Raw genomic sequence first — 25,216 nt, 5'->3', positions numbered from 1 at the left:
AGCTGGCAGGGGGAGAAGCACATCTGTCACCCACACCAGCAGTCACAGCTCCACAAACAAAGGCAGGCAGCAGGGAAGGAGAGGCTTTGCTGCCTCTGTCTGCACTTGGAGAGAAAAACCCTGCACCTCTGACAAAGGGAGAGATGCAAAGCACAGCAGTGGTGTCAGAACAACTGAGAGCTGCTGGCGTGCCCCGTTGGGTTTGATTTGCAGGTGACACTGTTACCCTTGTAAACCTGGTGTTTGTGTGAGAGCTGAGGCTTGACAGCAGAATTCTTTATTTTCCCTCCTTAAAAGCCCTGACTTCAGAGCAGCTGTGGCAGAGAAGCTGCTGGGACCCCACAGCAACAGCTGAGCTGAAGGGCTTCAGATCCCAGGGAAGTGCTGGGATTAAACCAGGATTCACTTCCAGGCATCTCCCTGCATCCCAATCCCTTCCAGCAGCTCTGCTGTCTCTGCCTCAGCTGCTGACGAGAGTAATTGAGTTCTACCCCACAGCAGAGACGACACCTTCCATGATCCCAGTTTGCTCCAACAGGGATAGGGTAGGTTGGAAGGGATGGGGCAGCCACAGCTCCTCTGGGAAATCCATCCCAGCACCAACCTGCCCTCACAGGGATAGATTTGCTCCCAAAATCTGCACCAAACCATCCCATCCTGTACCCAAAGGGCACCATCTCCTTGGTTAGCCATGATTACCCACCAGCATCATCCTGAAACCCTCAGGGCTGGGATTTGCTGACCCCAAACACAAAACCAGCTCCTGGCGATGCTGCTCTGTGAAATCCATCCCAGCCACTCCCTGCCCTTCCAGGAATGGATTTCCTCCCAAAATCTGCACCAAACCATTCCATCCTGTACCCAAAGGACACCATCTCCTTGATTATCCATGGTCACCCATCAGCAACACCCTGAAACCCCCAAGGCTGGCATTTATTGAGCCCAATCACAAAACCAGTCCCTGGTGACTTCCTCCCAAAATCTGCACCAATTTCCTCCCCAATCTGCACCAAACCATCCCATCCTGTACCCAAAGTACGATCACCCACCAGCACCACCCTGAATCCCCCCAGCTTGGCATTTACTGACCCCAAACCCAACCCCAGCCCCCGGTGCCACCCTGGGGCGCCCCTGCCCTTACTTTTGCAGGTGGGCACGGGCTGCCCGATGCTCCAGGTGCCGTTGGCCTGGCAGCGGATGACCCTCTGGCCCGTGTAGTAGTAGCCAGGGTCGCAGATGAGCATCAGCTGGGCGTTGTAGTGGTACTGCACCTCGTAGGTGAGGCGCCAGCGGCCGTGCTCCACCGCGATGCTGCCCACGTCGGGGCACGTCACAGCTGAGGGGGGAATGGAACAGGGGAAATGGGACATGGGAAATGGCACGTGGGAAATGGGCCATGGGAAATGGCACAAGGGAAATGGGACATGGGAAATGGAACGCGGGAAATGGCACGTGGGAAATGGCACACGGGAAATGGAACACAGGAAATGGCACGTGGGAAATGGCACGCGGTAAATGGCACATGGGAAATGGCACAAGGGAAATGGCACAGGGAAAAGGGCACGCGGGAAATGGTGCAGGGAAAATGGCACAAAGGAAATGGCACAAAGGAAATGGCACAAGGGAAATGGCATACAGGAAATGGCACAGGGAAAATGGCACGTGGAAAATGGCACGCGGGAAATGGCACAAAGGAAATGGCACACGGGAAATGGAACACAGGAAATGGCACGTGGGAAATGGCACACAGAAGTGGCACAGGGGAAATGGTGCATGGGAAATGGCACGCGGTAAATGGCACATGGGAAATGGCACAAGGGAAATGGCACAGGGAAAATGGCACAGGGAAAATGGCACGTGGAAAATGGCACGCGGGAAATGGCACAAAGGAAATGGCACAAGGGAAATGGCACAGGGAAAATGGCACAGGGAAAATGGCACACAGGAAATGGCACAGGGGAAATGGCACGCGGGAAATGGCACAGGGAAAGTGGCACACAGAGATGGTTCAGTGAGGTTTTAACCCCGCCAAAAAAGTCCCAGTGTGGTGGGTTTTTAATGAGGGGTGTGTCATGGGCATGGTTTATGAAAAATCTTTTTGCCAGGATTTTTTCTCCTGAGAAGCTGAGAGGTCTCAGAAATGAAATGTAAACAATGGTTATCTGCTGCTGTGGAATGCAACAGGTGATTGGTGATTGGTCTCATGTGGTTGTTTTTAATTAATGGCCAATCACAGCCCAGCTGTCTTGGACTCTCTGGCCAGTCACAAGATTTTATTATCATTCCTCTCCCTTCCTTTTCCAGCCTTCTGATGAAATCCTTTCTTCTATTCTTTTAGTATATTATTTTCTTTTAATATAATATATATCATAAAATAATAAATCAGCCTTCTGAAACCTGGAGTCAAGATTCTCATCTCTTCCTTCGTCCTGGGACCCCTGTGAACACCACCACAAGGGATGTATCCCCTGGTGAGGCTGTTGTTGAGAATTAAAAGGAAAATTTTGTGGATAATGTTGTAAGTGGTGATGTTGCCTGAAACCCAAAGAGAAAAATGCCTTGCAATGGGGTTAAAATCATAAAATGGGAATCAAGGACACCTCATTGTCTCAGGCCTTGAGAAATGGAAACACAAGTGGGTTTGGGGGAGCAAACTTGGGGTAAATCACGGAATCACAGAATTTCTAGGTTGGAAGAGACCTTTAAGATCATCGAGTCCAACCCATGTTCTAACACCTCAACTAGATCATGGCACCAAGTGCCACATCCAGTCTTTTTTTAAACACATTGAGGGATGGTGACTCCACCACCTCCCTGGCTAGATGATTCCAGTATTTGACCACTCTTTCTGTGAAAATGACTTTGTTAACTGAAGTTAATTGGGAGATTGATCCATTGGCATGTTGGGGGTTAAACTTATAAAAGTGTGAAAAACTATGACCCATTGTCCATTTTGGGTGCAGCCCCTGGGGAGCTTCATCAGCCCTAAATGTACCTGAAAACCCTTCAATAAATAGAACTGCTTTATACTTTTAACTTTTGTTTGGCCTGTGTCTTAGGCAGCCCCAAAGGCCTCCCTGCTGTCTGGGCAGCCCCAGTCCCCACTCACCCAGGCACAGAGGGGGCTGGTTCCCGTTGCTCCACACTCCATCCTGCAGGCACTCGGTGCTGGGCTCGGCGCCCGGCTGCAGCTGGAATCCCTCATTGCACTGGTACACGGCCTTGGTGCCCACCGTGTACTCCTTCCCAAAGACAACCCCGTTCCTTGGGGCTCTGGGAATGCCACAGGAGAGAGCTGGGAAGAGAAAACACATCTTAAACAAAAAATAAAAATCAGGGAGCTGGTGGTTTTATCCCAAATTGCAATCCTGGATCCCGAACTTTCCTACTGGGAGTGCCCACCCTTCATAAAGGATTGTCGGGGCCTCTAGCTGCTCAGAGTGACCCCAAGATGTGTTAGAAAGTCTCTTTTCCCAGTCTGGCGCTTGAAGAAGGAGTCAGGGCTCTTCAGTTCTCATTCTCAAGGTTGTTTATTGTATCTTATCTATAAAATTCTTTCTCCTTTCCAGCCGAGGTTTGCTCAGCAAGACAGTCCAAGACACTCTGGCCACCCCCAGGGCAGTGTTGTTATCTTTTTATACTAAAACCTATGTGTACATTATTTACAATAACTTTCCAATGCCTATCACCTATGTTAGACAGCGAGCTTCTACTCTAAACCAATCTAAAAGTGCCACCATCACAGCAGAAGATGGAGGCCAAGAAGAAGAAGGAGAAAGGCTGGACACACCCAGATTCCTCCATCTTGCCCCCTGAACCCCCATTCTAAAAACCCCAAAATCTACTTTTTCACCCCGTGATAAACTCTCTATCGTTCTACTTAATTTGCATTTGCCATGCAAGGCTCAGGTTTTGTCCCATTCCTGCCCCAGCATGGAGCAGGATCCCAGAGCAGCTGGCAGGTGAATTCTGAGAGGTGTCAGCAGCTCCATCCCTGTTGGCACTGATGGTGACAGGAGTGTCACTGCAGCGAGCTCAGGGCTGGTCAATCCCTCTCCAAGGCCTGATGTCTAGACAGGCTGCCAGGCTGAATACCAATGGCTCTCCCAGGGAACAGAAAGCACCTGGAAAATCCAACTTTTTCCCTGCTGCTCTTTTCCAGCTCCCAGTCATTCCCTTCCCTCTTTGCCATCTATTCCCAAAGTCTTGCAGACGAGGATAACCCTCAGCGCTCCGAGCTGGTTCTCAACACCCAATTACCCAATTCCAATGTTGATTCTTTTTCACTGCTTTTCCAGGGACTCTCAGAACTTGATCCCAACCCATCCCTGCTCTCACTTTGGCACAGGGGGATGGCTTCCCTCCAGTGGAAGTGGCCCTGGGGGTGCTGGGTGCCAGGCTGAATACAATGGCTCTCCCAGGGAACAGAAAGCACCTGGAAAATCCAACCTTTTCCAGCTCCCAGTCATTCCTTTCCCTCTTTGCCATCTATTCCCAAACCCCTGCAGACGAGGATCACCCTCAGCGCTCCGAGCCTGCTCCCAACATTACCCAATTCCAATATTTATTTTTTTTCCCCCTGCTTTTCCAGGGACTCTCAGAACTCGATCCCAGCGTGTCCCTGCTCTCACCTTGGCACAGGGGGATGGCTTCCCTCCAGTGGAAGTGGCCCTGGGGGTGCTGGCTGCAGGTGGAGGTGCTGTGTCCCACCAGGCGGTAGCCGGCGTCGCAGCCGAAGCGCACGGAGCTGCCGGGGCGCAGCCCGGAGTGGCTCAGGATCATCCCGTGGGCTGGGGGCTGGGGGAGGCTGCAGTAGGGAGCTGGCAAGGAGGGCAGGGAAAAGAAAACCAGTCAGCAGCAGGGTCATTCCCTTCCCACTCCCAGGAATTACACCGAGCTTCCCCAAAATCCCCAAAACAAAAATCGGCGATGGATAAACGCGGAGTCGAAGCAGGGATGGAGCACGGGGCTCTGATCTGAGCCTCAGCCAGCTCCAGGAATAAGGAGTCATTCCTGGTAATTGAATATTCCTTAATTCATTTGCTGAGAAAAGCCTGGACAGACTTTTCCAGTGCCTGGCCACCTCCTCATCCAGAAACCTTTCCCAATATCCATTCCCTGGCATCAATGACTCTCCACATCAGGCTTCTGGTTCTGAGGAGTGGTTGGGAAATGAGCCAAAGCTCCAAGGTTTCTCCCTGGAATTTCTCCTGACTGTGATCCCACAATCCTGATTGTTACAGATTGGTTGAGACTGAGCCAAAGCTCCAAGGTTTCTCCTGGACAGACCCTGCCTTTCCCAACCTCCCAACTTGGAACGTGCCCGGCTTTGTCCCTTCCCTGCCTTGGCAGCTCCTGCCCTGCCAGCTGGATCTCTGCAGGAATCCCACGGATCCTCCCGGCTCTGGAGCTGCTCCTGCTGCTGGCAGAGGCAGCTGGGACTCACCAGAGTAGCGGATTTTGAAGCCTTTCCTGTTGTAGGCATGGTCGGAGGACCAGCGCAGGAAAACGCTGTTCCCGCTGCTGGTGACGGTCAGAGGGGCTGAGTAATTCCCACTGAGGGACAGCAGCAGGGGGCTCTGCCCTGAGGGACCTGCCAGGAACAGGGGACAGGGAAAAGGGACAAGTCACAGTGTGGCATTCACATTTTTTTGAAAAATCCCAGGATTTTTCTCCTGGGAAGCTGAGAAGCCTCAGAGAAAAAGGAAAATAATAATTCTCTGATTTGCTTCGCCTGTGTTTTGCTCCATTGGAATGTGTTTAAAAAGGAAAACAATTCTTTTCTTATTTGCTTCTCCTGTGTTTTGCTCATCTGGAATGTGTTTGGAGATTGTTTACCCACAGGTGATTGTTTCATTGATATCTGCTGTGAGTTGTTTTCACTTTTTGGCCAATCAGAGCCAAGCTGTGTCAGGACTCTGGAAAGAGTCACGAGTTTTCATTATTATCTTTTTAGCTTGTAAGTATCCTTTCTGTATTCTTTAGTATAGCTTAGTATAGTATTCTTTAATATAATATATATATAATAAAATAATAAATCAAGCCTTCTGAAACATGGAGTCAGATCCTCATCTCTTCCCTCATCCTGGGACCCCTGTGAACACCGTCACACCCAACTCCTCCCCCTTGGAAAAATCCTTCAGATCCATCCCAAAAAATCAAATTGCAGCTGTTTCCTTATGCCAGGAATCAGTGAGGAACTTTCTGGAAGGCAAGCAGGAGTTTCCAGGTGGGAAGCTGGCCCTGGAATGCTCCTTCCCCCTTGACTGGTTGGGATCATGGAACCCCAGGAGGATTTGGGATGGAAAGGGGAGGGAATCTCTCACCATCAAAGATTTCAAACTCATCGAACTGCTTCTCGCTGAGGAAGTACTCGATGGTGAGGGAGATGTTGTAGCCTGGCTCCACCTTCACCACCCAGGAGCAGGTCTGGAAGTGGGGGTAGCTCCCCAGGAAGCTCTGGCTCAGGATCACCCCGGTGGAATCCGTCATCAGCTGGTTCATGGGGCAGTGCACTGGGGATGGAGATGGACATTCAGTGGGAATGAACATTTTTCAGAGGAAGGATGGAAGCACAAGGGGTCTGTCCTGATGAGCCAGCTCAAGGCAGAGCACGACCCCTGCACTCCTTGATCCCTGGGGCTCAAAGAATCCCCAAATCCCAAAAATCGTCACACTTAAGGAAAGGAGCAAAAAGCAGCAAAGCCAACTAACCATTCCCACTGCTTTGATCCCTGGGGCTCAAAGAATCCCCATATCCCACAAATCCCAAAAACTGTCACACTCAAAGAAAGGAGCAAAAAGCAGCCAACAAACCATTCCCAATGCCTTGATCCCTGGGGCTCAAAGAATCCCAAAATCCCACAAATCCCAACAATTTTCTCACAGGAACAAGAAGCAGCAAAGCCAACAAACCATTCCCACTGCCTTGATCCCTGGGGCTCAAAGAATCCCAAAATGGGATCCCAAACTGGACATGAGAACTCCAATTCCTGCTCAGGGAGGGTCTCACTCCCTCCTCCCAAAAATCCCACACTCCTAAAAACGGGAAAATGAATCCCAAGGATGAAAAATGTGCCAACAAACCTCCCCCAGCTCCTTCCCTGAGCAGGGAAATGTGGGATTTATGGATTTTTTACCTTCACAGGTGGGTGGGGGTCCCTCAAACTGCAGGTGGGTGCCCAGTTTGCAGGTGAGGATTTCGTTCCCAATGAGGGTGAAGCCAGGGAGGCAGCGGTACCTGACAATGTCACCTGGGAAGGGATGGAAAACAGGGATGGGAGGGGGAAATGCAATTAAAAAACTGGAATGAGGATGAGGAGGATGAGGGAAGGCTTTACCAATGTTGAACTCCTCGTTCTCTGTGATGATCTCGGCATTGGGAACCATGGTGGGAGGCTGGCAGCGGAAAAGCTGGAAAGCTGGAAAGCAAGGGAGGAGCAGAACATCATGAACACAGCCCTGATGGAAGCAGGGAAATTCCTCCCTTTCCACCAGGAAATTCTCCTTTTTTTATAAGGAAATTCCTCCCTTTCCACCAGGAAAATCCTCCCTCTCCATTAGGAAATTCCTCCCTTTCCACAATGAAATTCCTCCCTCTCCATAAGGAAATTCCTCCCCTTCCACAATGAAATTCCTCCCTTTCCATCAGGAAATTCCTCTCTCTCCATTAGGATATTCCTCCCTCTCCACCAGGAAATTCCTCCTTTTCTATAAGGAAAATCCTCCCTTTCCACAAAGAAATTGCTCTTTCCCCACAAGGAAAACCCTTCTTTTCCACCAGAAAATCCCTCCCTTTCCACCAGAAAATTCCTCCTTTTCCACAAGGAGATTCCAGGACTAAAAACTTCCTAGAAAAAAACTGGTTTGAAAGACTTAGTGGAAAAAAAAAAATTGAGCTGAAAAACTTCCTGGAAAAAAATTGGTTTGAAAAATTTTGTGGGGGAAAAAATATAAATGGGCTGAAAATCTTTCTGGAAAAAACTGGGCTGAAAAACTTCCTAGAAAAAACTGGTTGGAAAGATTTTGTGGGAAAAAAAATGGACTGAAAAACTTCCTGGAAAAAACTTGGTTTGATAAAGTTTGGGGGAAAAAAGTGGGCTGAAAAACTTCCTGGAACAAAACTGGTTTGAAAAATTTTATGGAAAAAGAAACTGGGCTGAAAAACTTCCTGGAAAAAAACTTGGTTTGATAAACCTTGTGGAGAAAAACTCGTCTGAAAAACTTCCTTGGGAAACCCAGCCTGAAAAACTTCATTAAAAAAAAAAACTGGGCTGAAAAACTGTGGAAAACTCGGGATAAAAGAGTATTTTTTTTGCATATTCCCAGATCTATTCCCAATATTCCCAACATTTCCCCCCCCCAAGGGAAGCAGCAGCTCAGACCATAGAAGTAGATGGCGAAGATGCCCCCGTTGGCGCCGTCGCTGTGGAATTTCAGCAGGACCTGGTTGGAGGAGCTCTGGGCAGATTTCTTGGCTGAGTTGCCTGTGAACACCCCCAGCTGTGGGGCTGTTTGCTGGGGCCCGTCCCTGATGGCAGGAACACAAGGAAAAATTGATTTTTCCAAGGATTTAAGCCTAGGAACCCAACCTAGGCTTTCCTTCCCTTTTCCCGCATCCACATTTCACAACCCCTGCTCCAGTTAAACCCCTACAACTTCTCCTGGCTCCCAGCTGGACAATCAGAAACACAAATTTCACTTTTAACCTCAAAAACTGAGGAATTAGGACCTGTTTCCCAAAGGAATTTCACTCCCTGTTTGCCCAGCAAATAATGGATTCTGAATATCCCCTCCAGAATACCAGGGGATATTCTGAAGGTCAGACTTTGAGTGCCAAAAGCTCAAACTTTGGTCACAAACCCTTTAATCAGAGTGGCTACCTGAAGCTGATAATCTCCATTCTTAATAAATAATGGAGATTATCATTATAAATAATATTTTTATTTATTCATATTGAAAGAAAGCTCAAAAAATTTTTAATTTCTCTTCTCTTCTCCAAAACACCAGAAGCTCCCAGCTTGCAAAGGGGATCCCAGGGGTCCCATTCTCAGTTGCTGCTGCTTCAAAGCCAGGATTATTTCCCAAAATGAGTCCTTGGAGTGACCCCCTGCACCCACCAGACAGTGATGAAGTCGTTGTAGGGCTCTGTCTGCAGCAGGGTGAAGTTCAGGTGGATCCCATATCCCACGGGCACTGTCAGCAGCCAGGTGCAATCCTGGGAATTTGGGTACTGGTTGGGGAAGCCAGGAGAGTAAACCGTCCCATTCTGGGCTGTGACATTGCCCCCACAAGGCACTGCAGGGAAGCAGAGAGAAACACAAACCCAGTGAGGAAATATCCCCTTAAAACATCCTTATATCCCATTTTTATTCCTTTTTTTTTTTTTTTTGTACAAAAGTAACAATTCTGCATACAGAAAAATCCAGATTTTGTCCTAACTTGCCTGAAATAATTCCTCTCTGCTGCAAGCACTGAAAGAGCAGCTGAGGATTCAGCTCTTTGTGTTCTCTGGGGTTCAAGGACTTACAAGAGGGCAAATATCACCTCTCTCCCTCCTTGCACAGCTCCTGCAGAGCCAGTGCTGGCATAAAGGTCAGTGCTCCTGGGAAATGGGCTGGGAAATCTTCAATAAGCAGCTCTGAACTTCTCAAAGGTTCACCTGAAACCCTTCTGGAAGCAAATCCCACAGAATTCCGGCCAGCAGCCCGAGGGGTGAAAGGCTGAAACAGCCATGAGGGGGGGGGGGGGAAAAGAGAATTTGGATGAGTTTGGATGCCTGGATTGTGAATCTTCAGCCTGCAGAGTCCTCTGAGCACAGCTTTCAGAAGAAAAACCACCTTGGAAGATTCCTGAGGATCTCCCACCTGGATCATTCAGGAGATACCCATGAAGGAGGCAGACAGGGACACACCCAGAGTCCTCAGAGCTGCAATACTCTTTTATCAGTGATTATTTTTATTTATCAGAGCTAGATCAATGGAAGCTGGGTGTTGTTGAGGGAATAAAGCAGCAAGGAATTATCACTCCAAGGCCCCTGGACTGTGCCATACAGAAATAACAGCTCCAGCAGGAAGGTGAGACACAGATTCTCCTCAACCGCACCCCAAGACTCAAACCCCTTGAAACACCCCAAATATTCACCAAAACACCTCATGGAGACCACATTTCCTTCCAAGAGCTCATTCCCATCCACACCTTTGCTCCCAGAGCAATCCCAGCCCATCCCAAGGAGCTGAAGTGCCATGCCCAGGTGAGCCCAGGCCGTACCTTCACACCTGGGCAGGGGGTGATCCCAGTTCCTGTTGGTGCTCAAGACTCCCCAAGACCCCCATCAGAAGCTGCCAAAACACCCCAAATATTCACCAAAATACCTCATGGATCCCTCCAAGAGCCCATTCCCAGCCATGTCTTTGCTCCCAGAGCATCCCAAGGAGCTGAAGCGCCGTGCCCAGGTGAGCCCAGGCCGTACCTTCACACCTGGGCAGGGAGTGATCCCAGTTCCTGCTGGTGCTCAAGACTCCCCAAGACTCAAACCTCCCTCAGAAGCTGCCAAAACACCCCAAATATTCACCAGAACACCTCATAGATCCCTCCAAGAGCTCATTCCCAGCCACACCTTTGCTCCCAGAGCAATCCCAGCCCATCCCAAGGAGCTGAAGTGCTGTGCCCAGGTGAGCCCAGGCCGTACCTTTACACCTGGGCAGGGAGTGATCCCAGTTCCTGTTGGTGCTCAAGACTCCCCAAGACTCAAACCTCCCTCAGAAGCTGCCAAAACACCCCAAATGTTCACCAAAACACCTCGTGGATCCCTCCAAGAGCTCATTCCCAGCCACACCTTTGCTCCCAGAGCATCCCAAGGTGCCCAGGTGAGCCCAGGCCGTACCTTCACACCTGGGCAGGGGGTGGTCCCAGTTCCTGTTGGTGCCGTGCTGGCAGGTGAGCACGGGGTGCCCGATGAGCTGGTAGCCAGGCAGGCACTCGAAGGAGATGGACTGGCCGACGTTGTAGCCAGCTCCTCTCACCACGCCGTTGGCAAAGGGCTCCGGGTCGGGGCATTCCTGCAGCTCGTAGGCTGGGGAAACACAATGGGAATTTGTGTTTGTGTTTTATTTCTCAGGGAAAAAGGGACAGGGCAAGGAGAAATGGTCTCAAGCTGTGCCAGGGGAGGGGCAGGATGGAGTTCAGGAGGAATTTCTCCATGGAAAGGGTTGGAAGGGGGTGCCCAGGGAGGTTTGGAGTCAACAACCATGGAGTTGACTCAGCAACCACAGAGTTAACTCAGCAACCATGGAGTTAACTCAACAGCCACTGAATAAACTCAATAACCACAGAATTAACTCAGCAACCATGCAGTTAACTCAACAAGCATGGAGTTAACTCAACAACCACAGAATTAACTCAACAACCACGGAGTTAACTCAGCAACCAAGGAGTTAACTCAACAACCATGGAATTAATTCAACAACCATGGAATTAACGGAATTAACTCAACAATCATGGAATTACCTCAACAACCATGGAGTTAACTCAACAACCATGGAGTTAACTCAATAACCACTGAATTAACTCAACAACCACTGAATTAAATCAACAACCACGGAGTTAACAAACACGGAGTTAACTCAACAATCACAGAATTAACTCAACTCAACAGCCACGAAATTAATTCAACTCAACAACCACAGAGTTAACTCAACAACCATGGAATGGGCTCAATAACCACAGAATTAATGGAATTAACTCAACAACCATGGAGCTAACTCAACAACCATGAAGCTAACTCAACAACCATGGAGTCAACTCAACAACCACAGAATTAACTCAACCACCACAGAGTTAACTCAAGAACCGCCACCCCCGGGGCAGGGCTGTCCCTGCTCACCCTGGTACTCCAGCTTGAAGCCGGGTTTGTTCTGGGAGTGGTCGCTGTGGAAGTACACGGTGGTCTCGTGGGAGGTGGAGAGCAGCGAGCCGGGCAGCTCGGCGCCGCTGAAGCGCCCGATGACGCTGCTGGTGTCGTAGGGCCCGTTCCGGATCTCCACAAAGTCGTGGTTGGGCTCCGTGGAGAAGTTCAGGAACTGGATGTGGGCACCTGCAGAGGGGGAAGGAGGAGTTGGGCTCTAAAATTGCAGCTGAGGTTTTGCACCGGCACCAGCTCCAACAGCAGCACTAATCCCAGCTCCAATCCCAATACCAAACCCAGCTCCAACATCAGACTAACTCCAACTCCAAGACCAGCACCAACCCCAATATCAGCACCAACCCCAGCTCCAATAGCAGAACCAACCCCAACACCAGCATCAACCCCAGCTCCAATCCCAATACCAAACCCAGCTCCAACCCCAGCTTTAAGCCAGCTCCAACAGCAGCACCAACCAAAACATCAGCATCAACCCCAGCTTCAATCTCAATACCAACCCCAGCTCCAACCCCAGCACCAACCCCAGCACTAACCTCAGCTCTAACAGCAGCACCAAATGCAAGATCAGCACCAACCATGGCTCCAATCCCAATACCAAACCCAGTTCCAATCTCAACCCAAAAGTCAGCACCAACCCCAGCTCCAATCCCAATACCAAACCCAGCTCCAACACCAGCATCAACATCATTACTAACCCCAGCTCCAACAGCAGTACCAACCCTGGTCCCAACCCCAGCTTTAAACTCAGTTCCAACCCCAACATCAGCACCAACCCCAGCTCTAACCCTGGTTTCAATCCCAACACCATTCCCAGTTCCAATCCCAGCTCCAACCCCAACCGCAACATCAGCTCCAACCCCAGCTCTAACCCTTGTTTTAATCCCAATACCAATCCCAGCTCCAACCCCATCACTGCCCACCTGCACAGCCCAGGACACCCTGGGCACTCAGCAGGACTTTAACTGCCCTGGGGACACAGGGCAAACCCTCAAACTGACACAGAGGAGCTTTGGAGTGGAGCTTAGGAAGGAATTCCTCCCTGGGAAGGTGGGGAAGTCCTGGTTTAGGGTGCCCACAGCAGCTGTGGCTGCCCCTGGATCCCTGGCAGTGCCCCAGGCTGGGGCTTGGAGCACTTTGGGATAATTTCCCTGGCAGGGAGTGGAATGAGATGATCTTGAGGTTCTTCCCAACCCAAACCAGTCAGGGATTCTCTGATTTTTCACCCCCTCTTCTGCGATGGCACCGACCCAAACCCATCTCTCTCACCAAACCCCACAGGCAGCAGGATCCTCCACGTGCAGTCCAGGTTGCTGGGGTAATTTCCCGGGAATCCTGGGCTCAGGAGCACTCCTTCCATCTCTTCTGCTGTTCCTCCACACTGGGCTGGAAGAACAACAGGGTTCATGGTCAGGATCCAGTCACAGGATCCCTGAGGGGCTTGTCTGGGTGAGGGCCATGGGAAATGAAGGAATTAAAGACTCAGCTGAGAAAAAGGAACCAGCACCAAGTTTCCAGGGCCACATCAGGAATGGATGTGCCTTTCTCCTGCCCTTAGGAGATGAAGACTGAGCCCAGGGATCCAGTTTGGGCCACCAGAAATGGAAAGCCAGATGTGAGCAGTGACAGAGGGGATGGACACCTGCTCTGCCCACAGACATTGCACCAAACCAGGCACCAGCACTTCTTGACACCTTCACCAGCTCAAAGAATGACTGTGAAGAAGCTGAGTGATGCTATTCTGACCCCAGTTACAGCCTCTCCATTCCCCTGCCAATCTCTGGGCAGTCTGTCACTGATAAACCCAGCACGGAGTGTTTGCTCGCTGCCTGCAGCCCACTGCCAGCCACGGCAGCACAAAAATATGTTTACAAAAGGCACCACATGAAATTGAAGCACTGACAGCACCTCCTCACACTTATCTGGATGACCTCCACATGGTCCCAGCAGCAGCACCCAGCTGAATCCAGCCAGGTGTTCTCTAACTCGCTGTGACAGCCAGGCACAGGCTCTTTGTCCAATATCTCATTAGCCCAGACCTGCTCCTAACAAGGTTTCTCCCAGAAGATTTCTCTTTCTTTTCCCTCCTAATGGCTCTTTAATAGAACTGCTGCTGAATTATTTAGGTGCCCAGCAGCTGGAGGAAGCAGGCCAGCAGAAAATCAAACTGTGCTTGGAGCAGGGGCTCTGGTGGGCACAGGGCAGAGCCCCAGCACTGTCACACCCACAAAGGTGACATTCACTCCTCCAGGAGTGGCTCCAGATGTTTTTCTGCCTCTCTGCAGCAGCCTGGCCTTTCCCAAGGAGGGGAAAATACAGGCATAGCCAAAATTCTGCTGGGTTGGGAGGCTGGTGCTGATTCAAAGAACAAAACTTGTGGTTTGGCAGCTTTTGGGATCCTCCTCCATGCTGGGATCTCCCAGCTGAGCCCAAGGACTTCTGCTTCCATTCAGAGCAGCTCCAGGGGAACGGGCCCTTTAGCTCAGTCATTCTCCTGGAAATATCTCTCCATTTATTCCTGGCCTGCAGATCATCAGATAAAAGAACTGTTGGCTCTTATAATTACTTTAAAGCCAAATGATGTAAGCTGGAACAGCAGGAGCCCAAAATAACTGTTAACTAAAGCTATTAAATGCATAAATGTCTCTCTCAGAGCTGCAAAATGTGCAATATGAATATTAAACATCTACATTTGCTAAAAGCAAATGACTGAAAATAATTTTTAAAAACCTCCTGCAAGTTCCATTCACCTCCAGGCCTCTTCCACAGGGAAAATGGAATGTCCAGGCCTGAACATCTGAACAGATCTGAGGGTAAACAGTGACCTGGACAAGTGACCTGTGGACAGCAGAGTGGCCATAGCAAGTTGGGATCCTGGGAGAGACCAGACCCCGGTGAAAGGAGCAGCTTTGGTGGTATCAGACACATCCCACAGAAATAAACCACGCTTCAGATGGAAAAAAATCCTCCAGCCATAAAACCAACCTGCTTCCAGCATGAGGAAATTGGAGGGTTTCCCTTCTGAATGGGGGATAATTCTGTGTTTCACATTTTGTGCTAGAGCCACATCTGTAACATCCAAAACAAAGCACTCCAGGCAGCCCACGGGGACTTCTCAGGCACAATTTCCCTGGCAACCCAATGTTTCCTCACACTTGCAAAACCAACCTGAAATTTCTCTAAATCAGCTCTTTAGCCTTGTTTTATTTTAGGGAAGTGTTATAAATATCAGCCAGGTAGAAAGAAGTTGATTCCTTACCAATGCAGAGGGGTGGAGGGTAATTCCAGCGGCGCACCGTGCCCGGCATGCAGGAGATGTGAGAGTGGCCCTGCAGGGATGGAAAACAAAACAGGGGTTTGGGAGGTGGATGGAAAACAAAGGGGAGAGCCCCTCCGTGTCCTGGAAGGAAAAAATTCCCTGCAAGATGGATCTGATCCAGAGGGAGATGCCTGTTGCATCTGGGGTACCAGAAAAGTGATGCCTTAAAGAATGTAGGAATTAAACAACTGGATTTGGAGATTATCTTTCACACTTGGGGATTATCTTTGGAGATAATAATAGTGTAGGAGGTCATCTAAAGGCTGGTCTTTATTGGAGGAAGATATGGAAAAATGTCCATAAAATGCCCATTCCTCTAAGGGGGGAGTGAATACAGTTGTACAAATTTAGCAAATTAGCATAATTGACAAAAATAATCATAAATAGTGAGGTAATTCAACCACCTCTGAATCCTCTCCCACAGACAGGGACTAAACTTTGTGTCTCCAAGAGCTGGTTTCAATCTTGGAAGAGCCAAGGAAGAACAGGAACCTGGGACCCCCAGCTTGGAGCTCTGGAATGTGTTTTGTCTTTCTGCCTTGGGAAAAGGCAGGGAAAAATACTGGGACTGACCACAAATATAACAACAGAGGTAGAAATAGATGTGTAAAGAATATAGGGAACCCAGAAAAGCAGGAATCCTTCTGGTGATGCTCAAGGACCTGGAACAGAGTTACAGGAATAAAGGAGGGATTTATTAGAAGGTTTTTACAGGAGACACCTTGGGCAGCACAAGGCTGGAGATGGACCCAGGTTGGATCCAAGGTGGACCCTGAGTCACAAAATTTCACACTTTTATAAATTTTGGTCCACTTCCATATGGGGTTAACTGTCCAATTCCAGCTGCAGGTGATGCAGTCCCACCCTCCCAGTTTGCTCCCCTCCATTCCCTGCTGTTTGCACTTTTTGGGGCTGAAGCTGCAGAGGTGTCCTTGGTTCTGGGGCTGGAAATTGATCGTTCTCTGGGACTGAGGAGAGGAAAAGGATTGTTCTGTGTGCTTGAGGAGAGGAAAAGGATTGTTTGTGGGACTGAGCTGTGAGGAGACCTTGCTAAAACACTTTATAAGGAGTTCAGAGTCCCGCCCTGAGGCAGTGCAGGTCTGGAGAAGCAGGGAGCTGGGGCTGGGGCTGTACCTGCAGGGCGTAGCCCGGCTCGCACTGGAAGGACACCACGTCGTTCACCAGGTAGCGCTCGCCGATCTTCAGCCCATTGCCGGGAACCGCGGGCTCCGGGCAGCTGGAGAGACCCACGGCTGTGGGGAGAAGGGAGGTGGGAGCTCAGGGAGTGGGGCTGGGGCTGGGCTGGGGCCTGCAGGGATGGGAACACGCTTTGTGTTCTATCCCGCTCCTGTTTGCCATCCACCACCACAGACTCTGGGTGGGGAAATTCTGTTTATTATGGATTCTCCAGGGACAGCCCATTTCCATCTCCACATTTCCAGCTGGGAATGTCCTGCTGCAAACCCAACTAACAACCTGTGACACCTCGTGAGGAGTAATGGGCTCCCCTTCCCTTCCCTTCCCTTCCCTTCCCTTCCCTTCCCTTCCCTTCCCTTCCCTTCCCTTCCCTTCCCTTCCCTTCCCTTCCCTTCCCTTCCTTTCCCCCTTTCCTTTTGTTTCTCCTTTCCTATTCCTTCTCTTTCCCTCTCATTTTCCTTTCCTTTCCTTTCCTTTCCTTTCCTTTCCTTTCCTTTCCTTTCCTTTCCTTTCCTTTCCTTTCCTTTCCTTCTTTTCTTTCTATAACCCACATCTCTCTCCTTTTCCCACATTTTTTTCTCTCCATTTCCCACATTTTCTCCTCTCCATCCATCTCCCCTCTCCTTCCCCCATCTCCCCTCTGCACATCCCAGGGATATAAAATGAATCCTGCAGCTCCTCTCCATCATAACCTCCTGCATCCCTGCAAGGGCTCCTGCTCCCCACAGAGCCCCAGGCAGGGGGAAAATAAAAGAGAAAAGGAGCAAGGAGAGGCTGAGTCTCCTCCCAAAGCCCAGTCACGCTTCCCTCCCTGCTCCTGGATGTGCTGCTTGACCTTCAGAGAGGCAGCAGGGAAAATGGCTTTAAATAACTTCTCCTTCACATCAGTGCCTTTCACTCAGTCCCAAATTGTTCCTGGCTTTGGAGCATGCAGAGGTAAGAGCTCAGCCTGAGCGCCACAGTGAGGGAGAAACCTGAGTTTTCCTCCCCTGTTTGAGCTCATCTCTCCCAACTTCCTCCCAGAAAAAAACACAGAAAAAAAAAAAAACCAAACCCAGGGCTCAGGGCTGGGAGATTCCAATTGTACAAACAGAGCAGAAATCACATTATTTCCAGCTGCCCTGAAAATCAACACCTATTAATTTCCTCAGCCAAGGAAACAGACAGGGCTGATAATCCCCAGGCTCATGAAAAACCTGGCCGTGATTTTTGCAGGAGGGTGCTCAAAGGATTTATCGATTGGAATAGAGCTGGAGAAGAAACAGAGTCACAGCCAGAGGATTCCTGCAGCTCCCAGAGCACAGGCTGAGCACATTTTTTCCTCTCCCAATCCTGTGGTGGCTGTAATCCTGCTGGATCCAATAATGGACAGGGTTTCAGTGAGTAAAGGCAGCAAATCCTGGAAGGTTTTAGTGCTGCTTGGCTTTAAAGCAGCTCCAGCTGTGCCATTGCAGGGAATCTCACACTGGTTTGGGTGGGAAGGGTCCTAAATCACCCAACTCCCTCCAAACAAGCCCAGGCTCACCCTCACCAGCAGCAGAGCTGGGAAAAATCATGGAATATCCTGAGCTGGGACCTGCAAGGATCGTCCACCCCACACCTGGCTCTGCAGGATAACCAGCCCCAAAATGTTTAGGATGGATGTAGGGAAATGTTCTTCTCCCCAGGCTCCCCAGGGAATGGGAACATTCCCAAAAGCTCCAGGAAGTTTTGGACTTCACAGATCATCCATCCCATTCCTGGCTCTGCAGGATAACCCCAAAATGTTTAGGCTGGATTTAGGGAAAGGTTCTTCCCCCCAGGCTCCCCAGGGAATGGGAACAATCCCAAGAGCTCCAGGAGTGTTTGGACAGGGTGGGATTGCTGGGATGCCTGTGCAGGGCCAGGGTTGGACTGGATGATGCTGGTGGATCCTTCCAGCTCAGGATATTCCAGGATTCTCTGCCAGTATTATCCAAAATAACAGGCACCTCCACCTCTCCTGATCAGACATCAGGAATCAAACACAGACCCAGGGGAAAATGAGTTTTTGTCATCCCCATCCAAACCTGACAGCCATTTCCCAAAGGATTCTCTTCCCTGCCTCACTCAGGTTTGTTCTCTCACCACTGGGGATTTCTTTTCGAAAGGATCCTGGCTAGGATCACACATTTAGCCACGTGCTGGGGTCTGTATTCCCAAAAAAAACCTGGCATGAGCCTTGCTGGGAGCAAAGTGCTGCCATTCCAGGAAGAGTTGGGATCATCCCTAACCAGGAACCCACTCAAGTGCTCCACACCACCACAGAATTTGGGTTGGAGGGGACATTAAAGATGTTTTTAAGGTGTTTTTGAAAAGGAGGGGTGCCCACACCACCTCAGAGCTTCCAGAGGTGCCCTTGGACAAGGAGGATGGATCAACCACCTTGGGAATGCTCCTGTGCGGGGCTCTGAGCACACAGCACAGGAATTCCTGGATCCAGCAATGTGCCCAGGGCAGCTCAGGGTGCTGGGCTGTGGGAACAGGAGCACATCCAGCAGGGGAGGGAGGGGAACATCCCCAGCACCCACTAAAACACTGCAGAAACCCCCCCTGATAACACTGATAACAGTGATAACATGGGGTTCAGCTCTCAGCTGTGAGCAGAGCCTGCCCAGGCTCTTTGTGCAAATCCTGCAGTTTTTCCAAGCTCAAGCTCCATCAAAATGCTCAAATTCAGTTTTATCTCCATTCTGACCCTGCTTTCCTCAGGGGATGACCTCTGAGGACTCTTCCAGCCAGGATTTTTGGGATGAGGACATATCCAGACCTGCTGGTTCCAGCAGGGAATGCCAAGAGCTGGAAGTCCCTGGCAAGCAGCACTTCCCAAACCCAGATCCCAGCCTTGCACCCACGGATTTTTTAACCCTTTGTGCCACAAAAAACTGCCACCAGGCTCATCCCACCCCTCTGCTCCATCTTTTCTCTATTTATCACTCCCTCCTTGAGAGCAGGGAGCCACAGCAGCTCCTTCCCCCATTTCCCCAGCCCTGCAGGCACCTCCCCATCGCGCAGGAGCTGCGGGATCAAGGCTGGAGCTGCTCTTACTTTTGTATTCCAGGTGAAAGCCGGCGGCAGAGACGCTGATGTCGGAATAGAAATGCAGATAGAGCTGGTTTGAAGTGCTGTTGAGCAGAGCAGGCACCGTGGTTCCTGGCAAAACAAGGGGAGCACAAAGGCAGGGGAGAGTGTGAGAAATGCCTGTTTGATGACTGGCTTTTGGCAAATATTCAAATGGATGGTATATGGGTTGTGTTGGAAAGTGATGCTGGATTAATTCTCTTCAGTAGTGTGCTAAATATAGTTTTAGGTTATAACAAAATGTTAAAATAGAAACTAAGCTATGTAAGATATTTTTTTAAAGAAAGGACTTGCAATGAGATAGCAGCCACAGGACACCTCAATATTTCAGAGAAAAATAATTTATTGGTCCATTATCAGAAGAAATCAAATTCTTCCTGACTGCTCAGCCATGAAGGTGCCGTCAGGATTCAGAGGAAGAAGTTGGCACTGACCACACAGAATCCTGTGTTTGAACGGAATTTATGCATCATGGATGAGATGTATGAATATGCAACAGGTTATTGTTTTTAAGGGTTAATCCTCTGTTAATGTGGGTCCTTTTTTCGGGCTTATTTTGCCCAGAAAAGATACCCAGACTGTTCATAACTCTTTGTTTTTATTGTCTCATATTGTCCTAATCCAAATTGTCCAACACTTTTATTACTCTAATTATATTACTATTTTTATAACCATTTCGTTACTATTTTTATTATCTGTAAAATAAAACTTTAAATAATAATATTATATATTAATACACATTATTAATATATAATATAATATTATGTATAATATATAACATATGTATTATATAATAATATATTACTATTTTATATTAATATATTATACATTATATATCATATATTATATATCATATATTATATACTATATATTATAGACAATATATTTTATTATAATAGATAAAATATATTAGAAAAATAATTATATAAAATATTATTTTAATATTTAATGATACATTTACTATTAAACTTTTAAAATGTTAAAAACAACTGATGGGCATTTTTCACAGAGAGGATCTCTCTCCCCCTCCTCAGAGATTTCCTGACAACACAAAGTCCTTCCAACTTAATGAGCTCCTCTTGGTTTTGATCAGGTTCTTTCTAACGAGGCCAATTGAGAAATACCCAGGGCCTTTCCTGAAATCCTTTCCTGGATTTCAGCCCCTGGAGCTTGGCCACCGACAGACAAAAAGCACCAAGGGATGGGAAACAGCGTGGGTGGAGCGCAGGTCTGGGAAAATTCGGGAAAATTTGGGAAAATTCGGGATTCCTTCATCCCCTGGAAGCTGCTGCAGCAGCAGGACAAGGCAGCTCCATCCCAGACCCTTCTCCTGCCTAGCTCAGGGCATTTTGGGCACATTTGTTAAATAAATGAGGTTTTGGGCCATTGTTCTGCCAGTGGTGCTGAATTTGAAAGGCTCTCAAAGCTCCTGGAGCCTGCTCTGCTAAAAGCCACAATTCAAAGAAAAACACAAGGATTCCAAAGGAAATACAAAAATTCCAAGGAAAAATAAGAGTTTGTTTTGTAGCCTTTCACCCTTTCTGGGGGACATCAAGGTCAGGTCACCTTGCCAGGTGTGGTGGCCTCACATCCCAGCAGAGCTGAGGGAATTCCCATTTCCAGGAATAAAACTCCACTGGTTTTGTGTTTAAGGCTCCCTCTCAACCCTTCCCACAGGTAGAAATTGGAATTGTAATTCCCAACCCAACAGAGCACATGATTCCCTTGAAATCCATTCCTGGCTTTTGATGCTTTTTTAAAGTTTAATTTTGTGAGGTGAATGAAATGAGGCAGGAACTGATGGGCTCGAGGGCCACGTACCAGAGAAGCTCCCCAGCATGGTGGCTGTGTTGTCTCCTCCATCAAACACTTCCAGGGAATCCCAGTTCTGCTCTGTGACAAAACTGATCACCTGGATCTGCAGAGAGAAACAAAACAAAGGAAAAAAAATTTGAAATAATAGGAATAAATCAAATTAACAGCAATTAAAGGGTCACTAATTGAGTTTACACACTCCGAGGGTTCAACACTGGCAAAATTTGGAGAATTCTGCCTTTGACTGTTCCCACTGGGATTTTCCAGCTATTTTTCCCCCAAAACTTCCAAATAGAAATGTTATTTTCTGCTGCTGCTCCAGAGCTCCTGGAACTGCCCAGCTCATTTACAGCTGCTGAAAATCCCAGCTTTTTTCCCCCATTTGGAGAAATCCTTGAAGACTTTGAGCCCTTTCAAATGAGAGCAACCAGCAGCACCCCGGAGATAAAATAAACCCAAAAACCACCTCACATTAAACAACAGGATTTTAAAAATCCAATCAAGTTCCAGCCTTGTTCCTCAGCTTTTAGAGGGATCACTCGAGTGCATTTTCAGATTTCACCTTTCCCTGCCATGCCCCACAAGGTTTGGAGGCCTTAGGAAGTCACTTGGCTCCATTAGTTGGAACAACAACACAAATCCTTGGATGAGAAACATCAGGAGAGCTGAGAAATCTGCATTTATACAGAAAAACAGAGCTGAAAAATCTGCATTTATACTGAAAAGCAGAGCTGGGAAATCTGCATTTATACCGAAAAGCAGCTCGTGCTTGAGTGAGGATCTCCAAGGAATTGCTCAGCTTTGTTTACCATTAACAAGGATTTTGCCTAAATCCTAAATGCTGATGGTTCAAAGCTTTCAGTGTCCCATTAAAAACCCGAGTTTGGTGAATGGGGTGAGAGTGAGGCAGAAAACCTGGGTAAAAACCACCTGTTTTGGGGAAAATTCAGATTTAAGCTGAAAGGTCTGGATGAAATTTTCCAACATTGGGTATCTCAAATTGAATTGGCAGGCAAAAAACCCCAACAAATCCAAAAGGAATCTCAAAGATAAATCAGGAGCATAAATGAGTTGTACAGCTTGGCTCCAAACAAGGAGAGTGCTGGAAAATTGGGAAAAATGAGCAGTGAGGAGATTTCACTGCCCTCAAACTTTGACTACACACGTGTGAACCTTCTCCCTTTCTCTCCATATCTTCTTCCCTGATTTCCTCATCCACCCCAATTCCCCACTTACCCCTGCCTTGCTGCACAACAAATCAAAACCCCCCGTTTGAAAATAAATAATAAAACCAAAATCAAATAAAATAATAAATAATAAAACCAAAATCAATGCCCCCACTTCAGCCATTGAAGCCATTTCCTCCTTGATTTACTCCGGGTAATAAAACCGGCTGTAAAGTTCCTCCCAAATATTTTTTTTAGCAGAAAGTGAGCGGAGTTCACCCAGCAGGAATCTCAGTGACCCCCACGGAGCCATCACTGACCCTTTTTTCCCTTTTTTCCTGCCTCATTACACCCCTCTCGTGATTTACATTATTGGAAGCTGAGTGAGAATGAGCGTTTTGTTTGCTCTTACACCGCCTAAATTATTTATTCTCCTCTCTCCCCCCCTCCTCCAGCTTAACGGAATAAACATTTTTAAGGTCCTAATTCTAGTCTGACATGTGGATTCACAAGGGATCTGCATCTATTTACTGCCACGTGTATAAATTAATTCACTCAGGAAGGTTTGCTCCGGGAATGAATAATTCATGGCAGAAGTGCCAGCTTCTACCCTGATTACATAAAAATCCTGCTCCTGAGTGCTGTTACCAAGAAAGCTTCAATTTCACCTCCTTCCCTGATTTACAGTTGTTTAACCTTTAATTGTTGCGCAAAAAAGGGGGTAAAGCGATGCTGGAATTAAGATCTAATAATGGAGAACGCAAAGGAAGTGGAGCCAGGATGGATCCAGCTCCAGCTCCGTGGTCATTCCCTCCCTGGGGGCTGCACTGAGACCCCTCCCTGCAGCTGTTTCAGGTCCTGAAAAGCCAAAATCTTTCTCCAAGGGCTTTTTTTGCCTTCCTGGAAGACCCAGGGAAGCTGATGGGTCGTGACCAGGTGACAGCAGATCCTGGTGACATGTGGAAGTGCAGGCCTTAGCACTGGTGGGGGACCCAAAAATGTGGGATCAAAGAATTTTAAGTTTGGGATGGATTTTAAAGCTCATGTTGTTCCAAAATCTCTGCTGTGGCCAGGGACATCTCCCACTATCCAAGAGTGGAACAGGTTGGAAGCCCTGCTCAACCAGGCCTTGGGCACTTCCAGGGCTGGAGCATCCACAGTCTCATTGGACAATCATAATAAAAAACTACAATTTAACCCAGATTCCCCCTCTTTTGTGCCAGAGTAGGGGTCACACTGAGGGAAGTGGAGCCAGGATGGATCCAGCTCCAGCTCCGTGGTCATTCCCTCCCTGGGGGCTGCACTGAGACCCCTCCCTGAAGCTGTTTCAGGTCCTGAAAAGCCAAAATCTTTCTCCAAGGGCTTTCTGCCCTCCTGGAAGTCCCAGAGAAGCTGATGGGTGACAGCAGATCCTGGTGACATGTGGAAGTGCAGACCTCAGCACTGGTGGGGGACCCAAAGAATTTTAAGTGTTTGGGACGGATTTTAAAACTCATCTCGTTCCAAAATCTCTGCTGTGGGCAGGAACATCTCCCACTATCCAAGAGTGGAACAGCTTGGAAGGCCTACTCAACCTGGCCTTGGGCACTTCCAGGGCTGGAGGATCCACAGCCTCCCTGGACAATCACAATAAAAAACTAAAATTTAACTCAAATTCCCCCTCTTTTGTGCCAGAGTAAGGGTCACACTGAGGGACCACGGGCCTGCTCTTCCTAAATCCCACCCTGTGCCTCCCTGGCAATGCTCCTGGAGCTCTGGCATCCCTGGGGCTGTGCCCATGCCCTGGGGACCCTGGCAGTGCCCAAATACCCTCTGGGGGAAGGAGAACCTTTCCCTAAATCCAACCTGCCCCTCCCCTGGCACAGCTCCTTGCCTGGTCACAAGCTGCAGCCGTGGTATTTTCTGAAAAATCCTTTCCTTAGGATTTTTCCTCCTGAGAAGCTGAGAAGCCTCAGGAACAAAATGTAAACAATGATTATCTGCTGCTGTGGAATGCAACAGGTGCATCTGTGATTGGTCTCATGTTAATTGTCTCTAATTAATGGCCAATCACAGTCAGCTGGCTCAGACTGTCTGTCCAAGACAGAAGCTTTTGTCATCATTCCTTCTTTTTCTATTCTTAGCTAGCCTTCTGATGAAATCCTTTCTTCTGTTCTTTTAGTATAGTTAATAGAATAGAATAGAATAGAATAGAATAGAATAGAATAGAATATATATCATAAAATAATAAATCAAGCCTTCTGAAACATGGAGTCAGATCCTCATCTCTTCCCTCATCCTAAGACCCCTGTGAACACCGTCACAATAAACGTCACCAATGAGTCCCTGCCTAATCCTGGCTATAAATAAATAAATCCCTGATTCCAGAGAATTCCACATCAACCCATCCCTGTCCTACGAGGAACAGCAATTTCCCATCATGTGAGAGCAGCACACCCCGAGTGTCCTGCTGTCTGTCCTGGCTGTACCTGGATCCCTGCTCCCTCGGGCACTGTGATCTTCCACACGCAGTTGAGGCTGTTCAGGTAGGGCTCAGGGAAGCCTGGGGACAGGATGGTTCCTTTCCTCTCCGTCAGGTTCCCCCCGCAGGGCACTGCCGGGAGGAAAGCACAAGGAATTGGTTTTGCTAAAAAAAAACATTGTTAAAATTACAAGAAATCGAGAGCTGGTTGTGATTTAAGGATGAGATTTTAGGAATAA

The 25,216-nt window shown here is 48.5% G+C and overlaps 1 protein-coding gene across 1 annotated transcript in view; it reads right to left on the bottom strand.

The window, feature by feature from the left end:
• Window positions 1–25,216, bottom strand: part of LOC128948759 (CUB and sushi domain-containing protein 2-like) — a 138,915-nt gene that overhangs the window by 22,570 nt on the left and 91,129 nt on the right. The window contains exons 31-47 of the mRNA XM_054293521.1: window positions 24,985–25,109; window positions 21,357–21,453; window positions 19,503–19,607; window positions 16,374–16,492; window positions 15,180–15,249; window positions 13,190–13,306; window positions 11,885–12,094; window positions 10,886–11,074; window positions 9,120–9,297; window positions 8,385–8,530; window positions 7,341–7,421; window positions 7,140–7,253; window positions 6,327–6,515; window positions 5,447–5,593; window positions 4,632–4,820; window positions 3,110–3,295; window positions 1,142–1,336 (exon numbers count right to left, since the gene is read on the bottom strand). Coding sequence (XP_054149496.1) covers window positions 1,142–1,336; window positions 3,110–3,295; window positions 4,632–4,820; window positions 5,447–5,593; window positions 6,327–6,515; window positions 7,140–7,253; window positions 7,341–7,421; window positions 8,385–8,530; window positions 9,120–9,297; window positions 10,886–11,074; window positions 11,885–12,094; window positions 13,190–13,306; window positions 15,180–15,249; window positions 16,374–16,492; window positions 19,503–19,607; window positions 21,357–21,453; window positions 24,985–25,109 — 2,457 coding nt within the window. The remainder of the gene's footprint in view (window positions 1–1,141; window positions 1,337–3,109; window positions 3,296–4,631; window positions 4,821–5,446; window positions 5,594–6,326; window positions 6,516–7,139; window positions 7,254–7,340; window positions 7,422–8,384; window positions 8,531–9,119; window positions 9,298–10,885; window positions 11,075–11,884; window positions 12,095–13,189; window positions 13,307–15,179; window positions 15,250–16,373; window positions 16,493–19,502; window positions 19,608–21,356; window positions 21,454–24,984; window positions 25,110–25,216) is intronic.

Source organism: Melozone crissalis, unplaced genomic scaffold, assembly GCF_028551555.1.
Source record: "Melozone crissalis strain CALT ecotype California unplaced genomic scaffold, PUWL_Pcris_2 ptg000156l_1, whole genome shotgun sequence".
NCBI lineage: Eukaryota > Metazoa > Chordata > Aves > Passeriformes > Passerellidae > Melozone > Melozone crissalis.
Note: the sequence above shows the minus strand (reverse complement) of the source record. Positions and strands in the feature narration are given on the sequence as shown.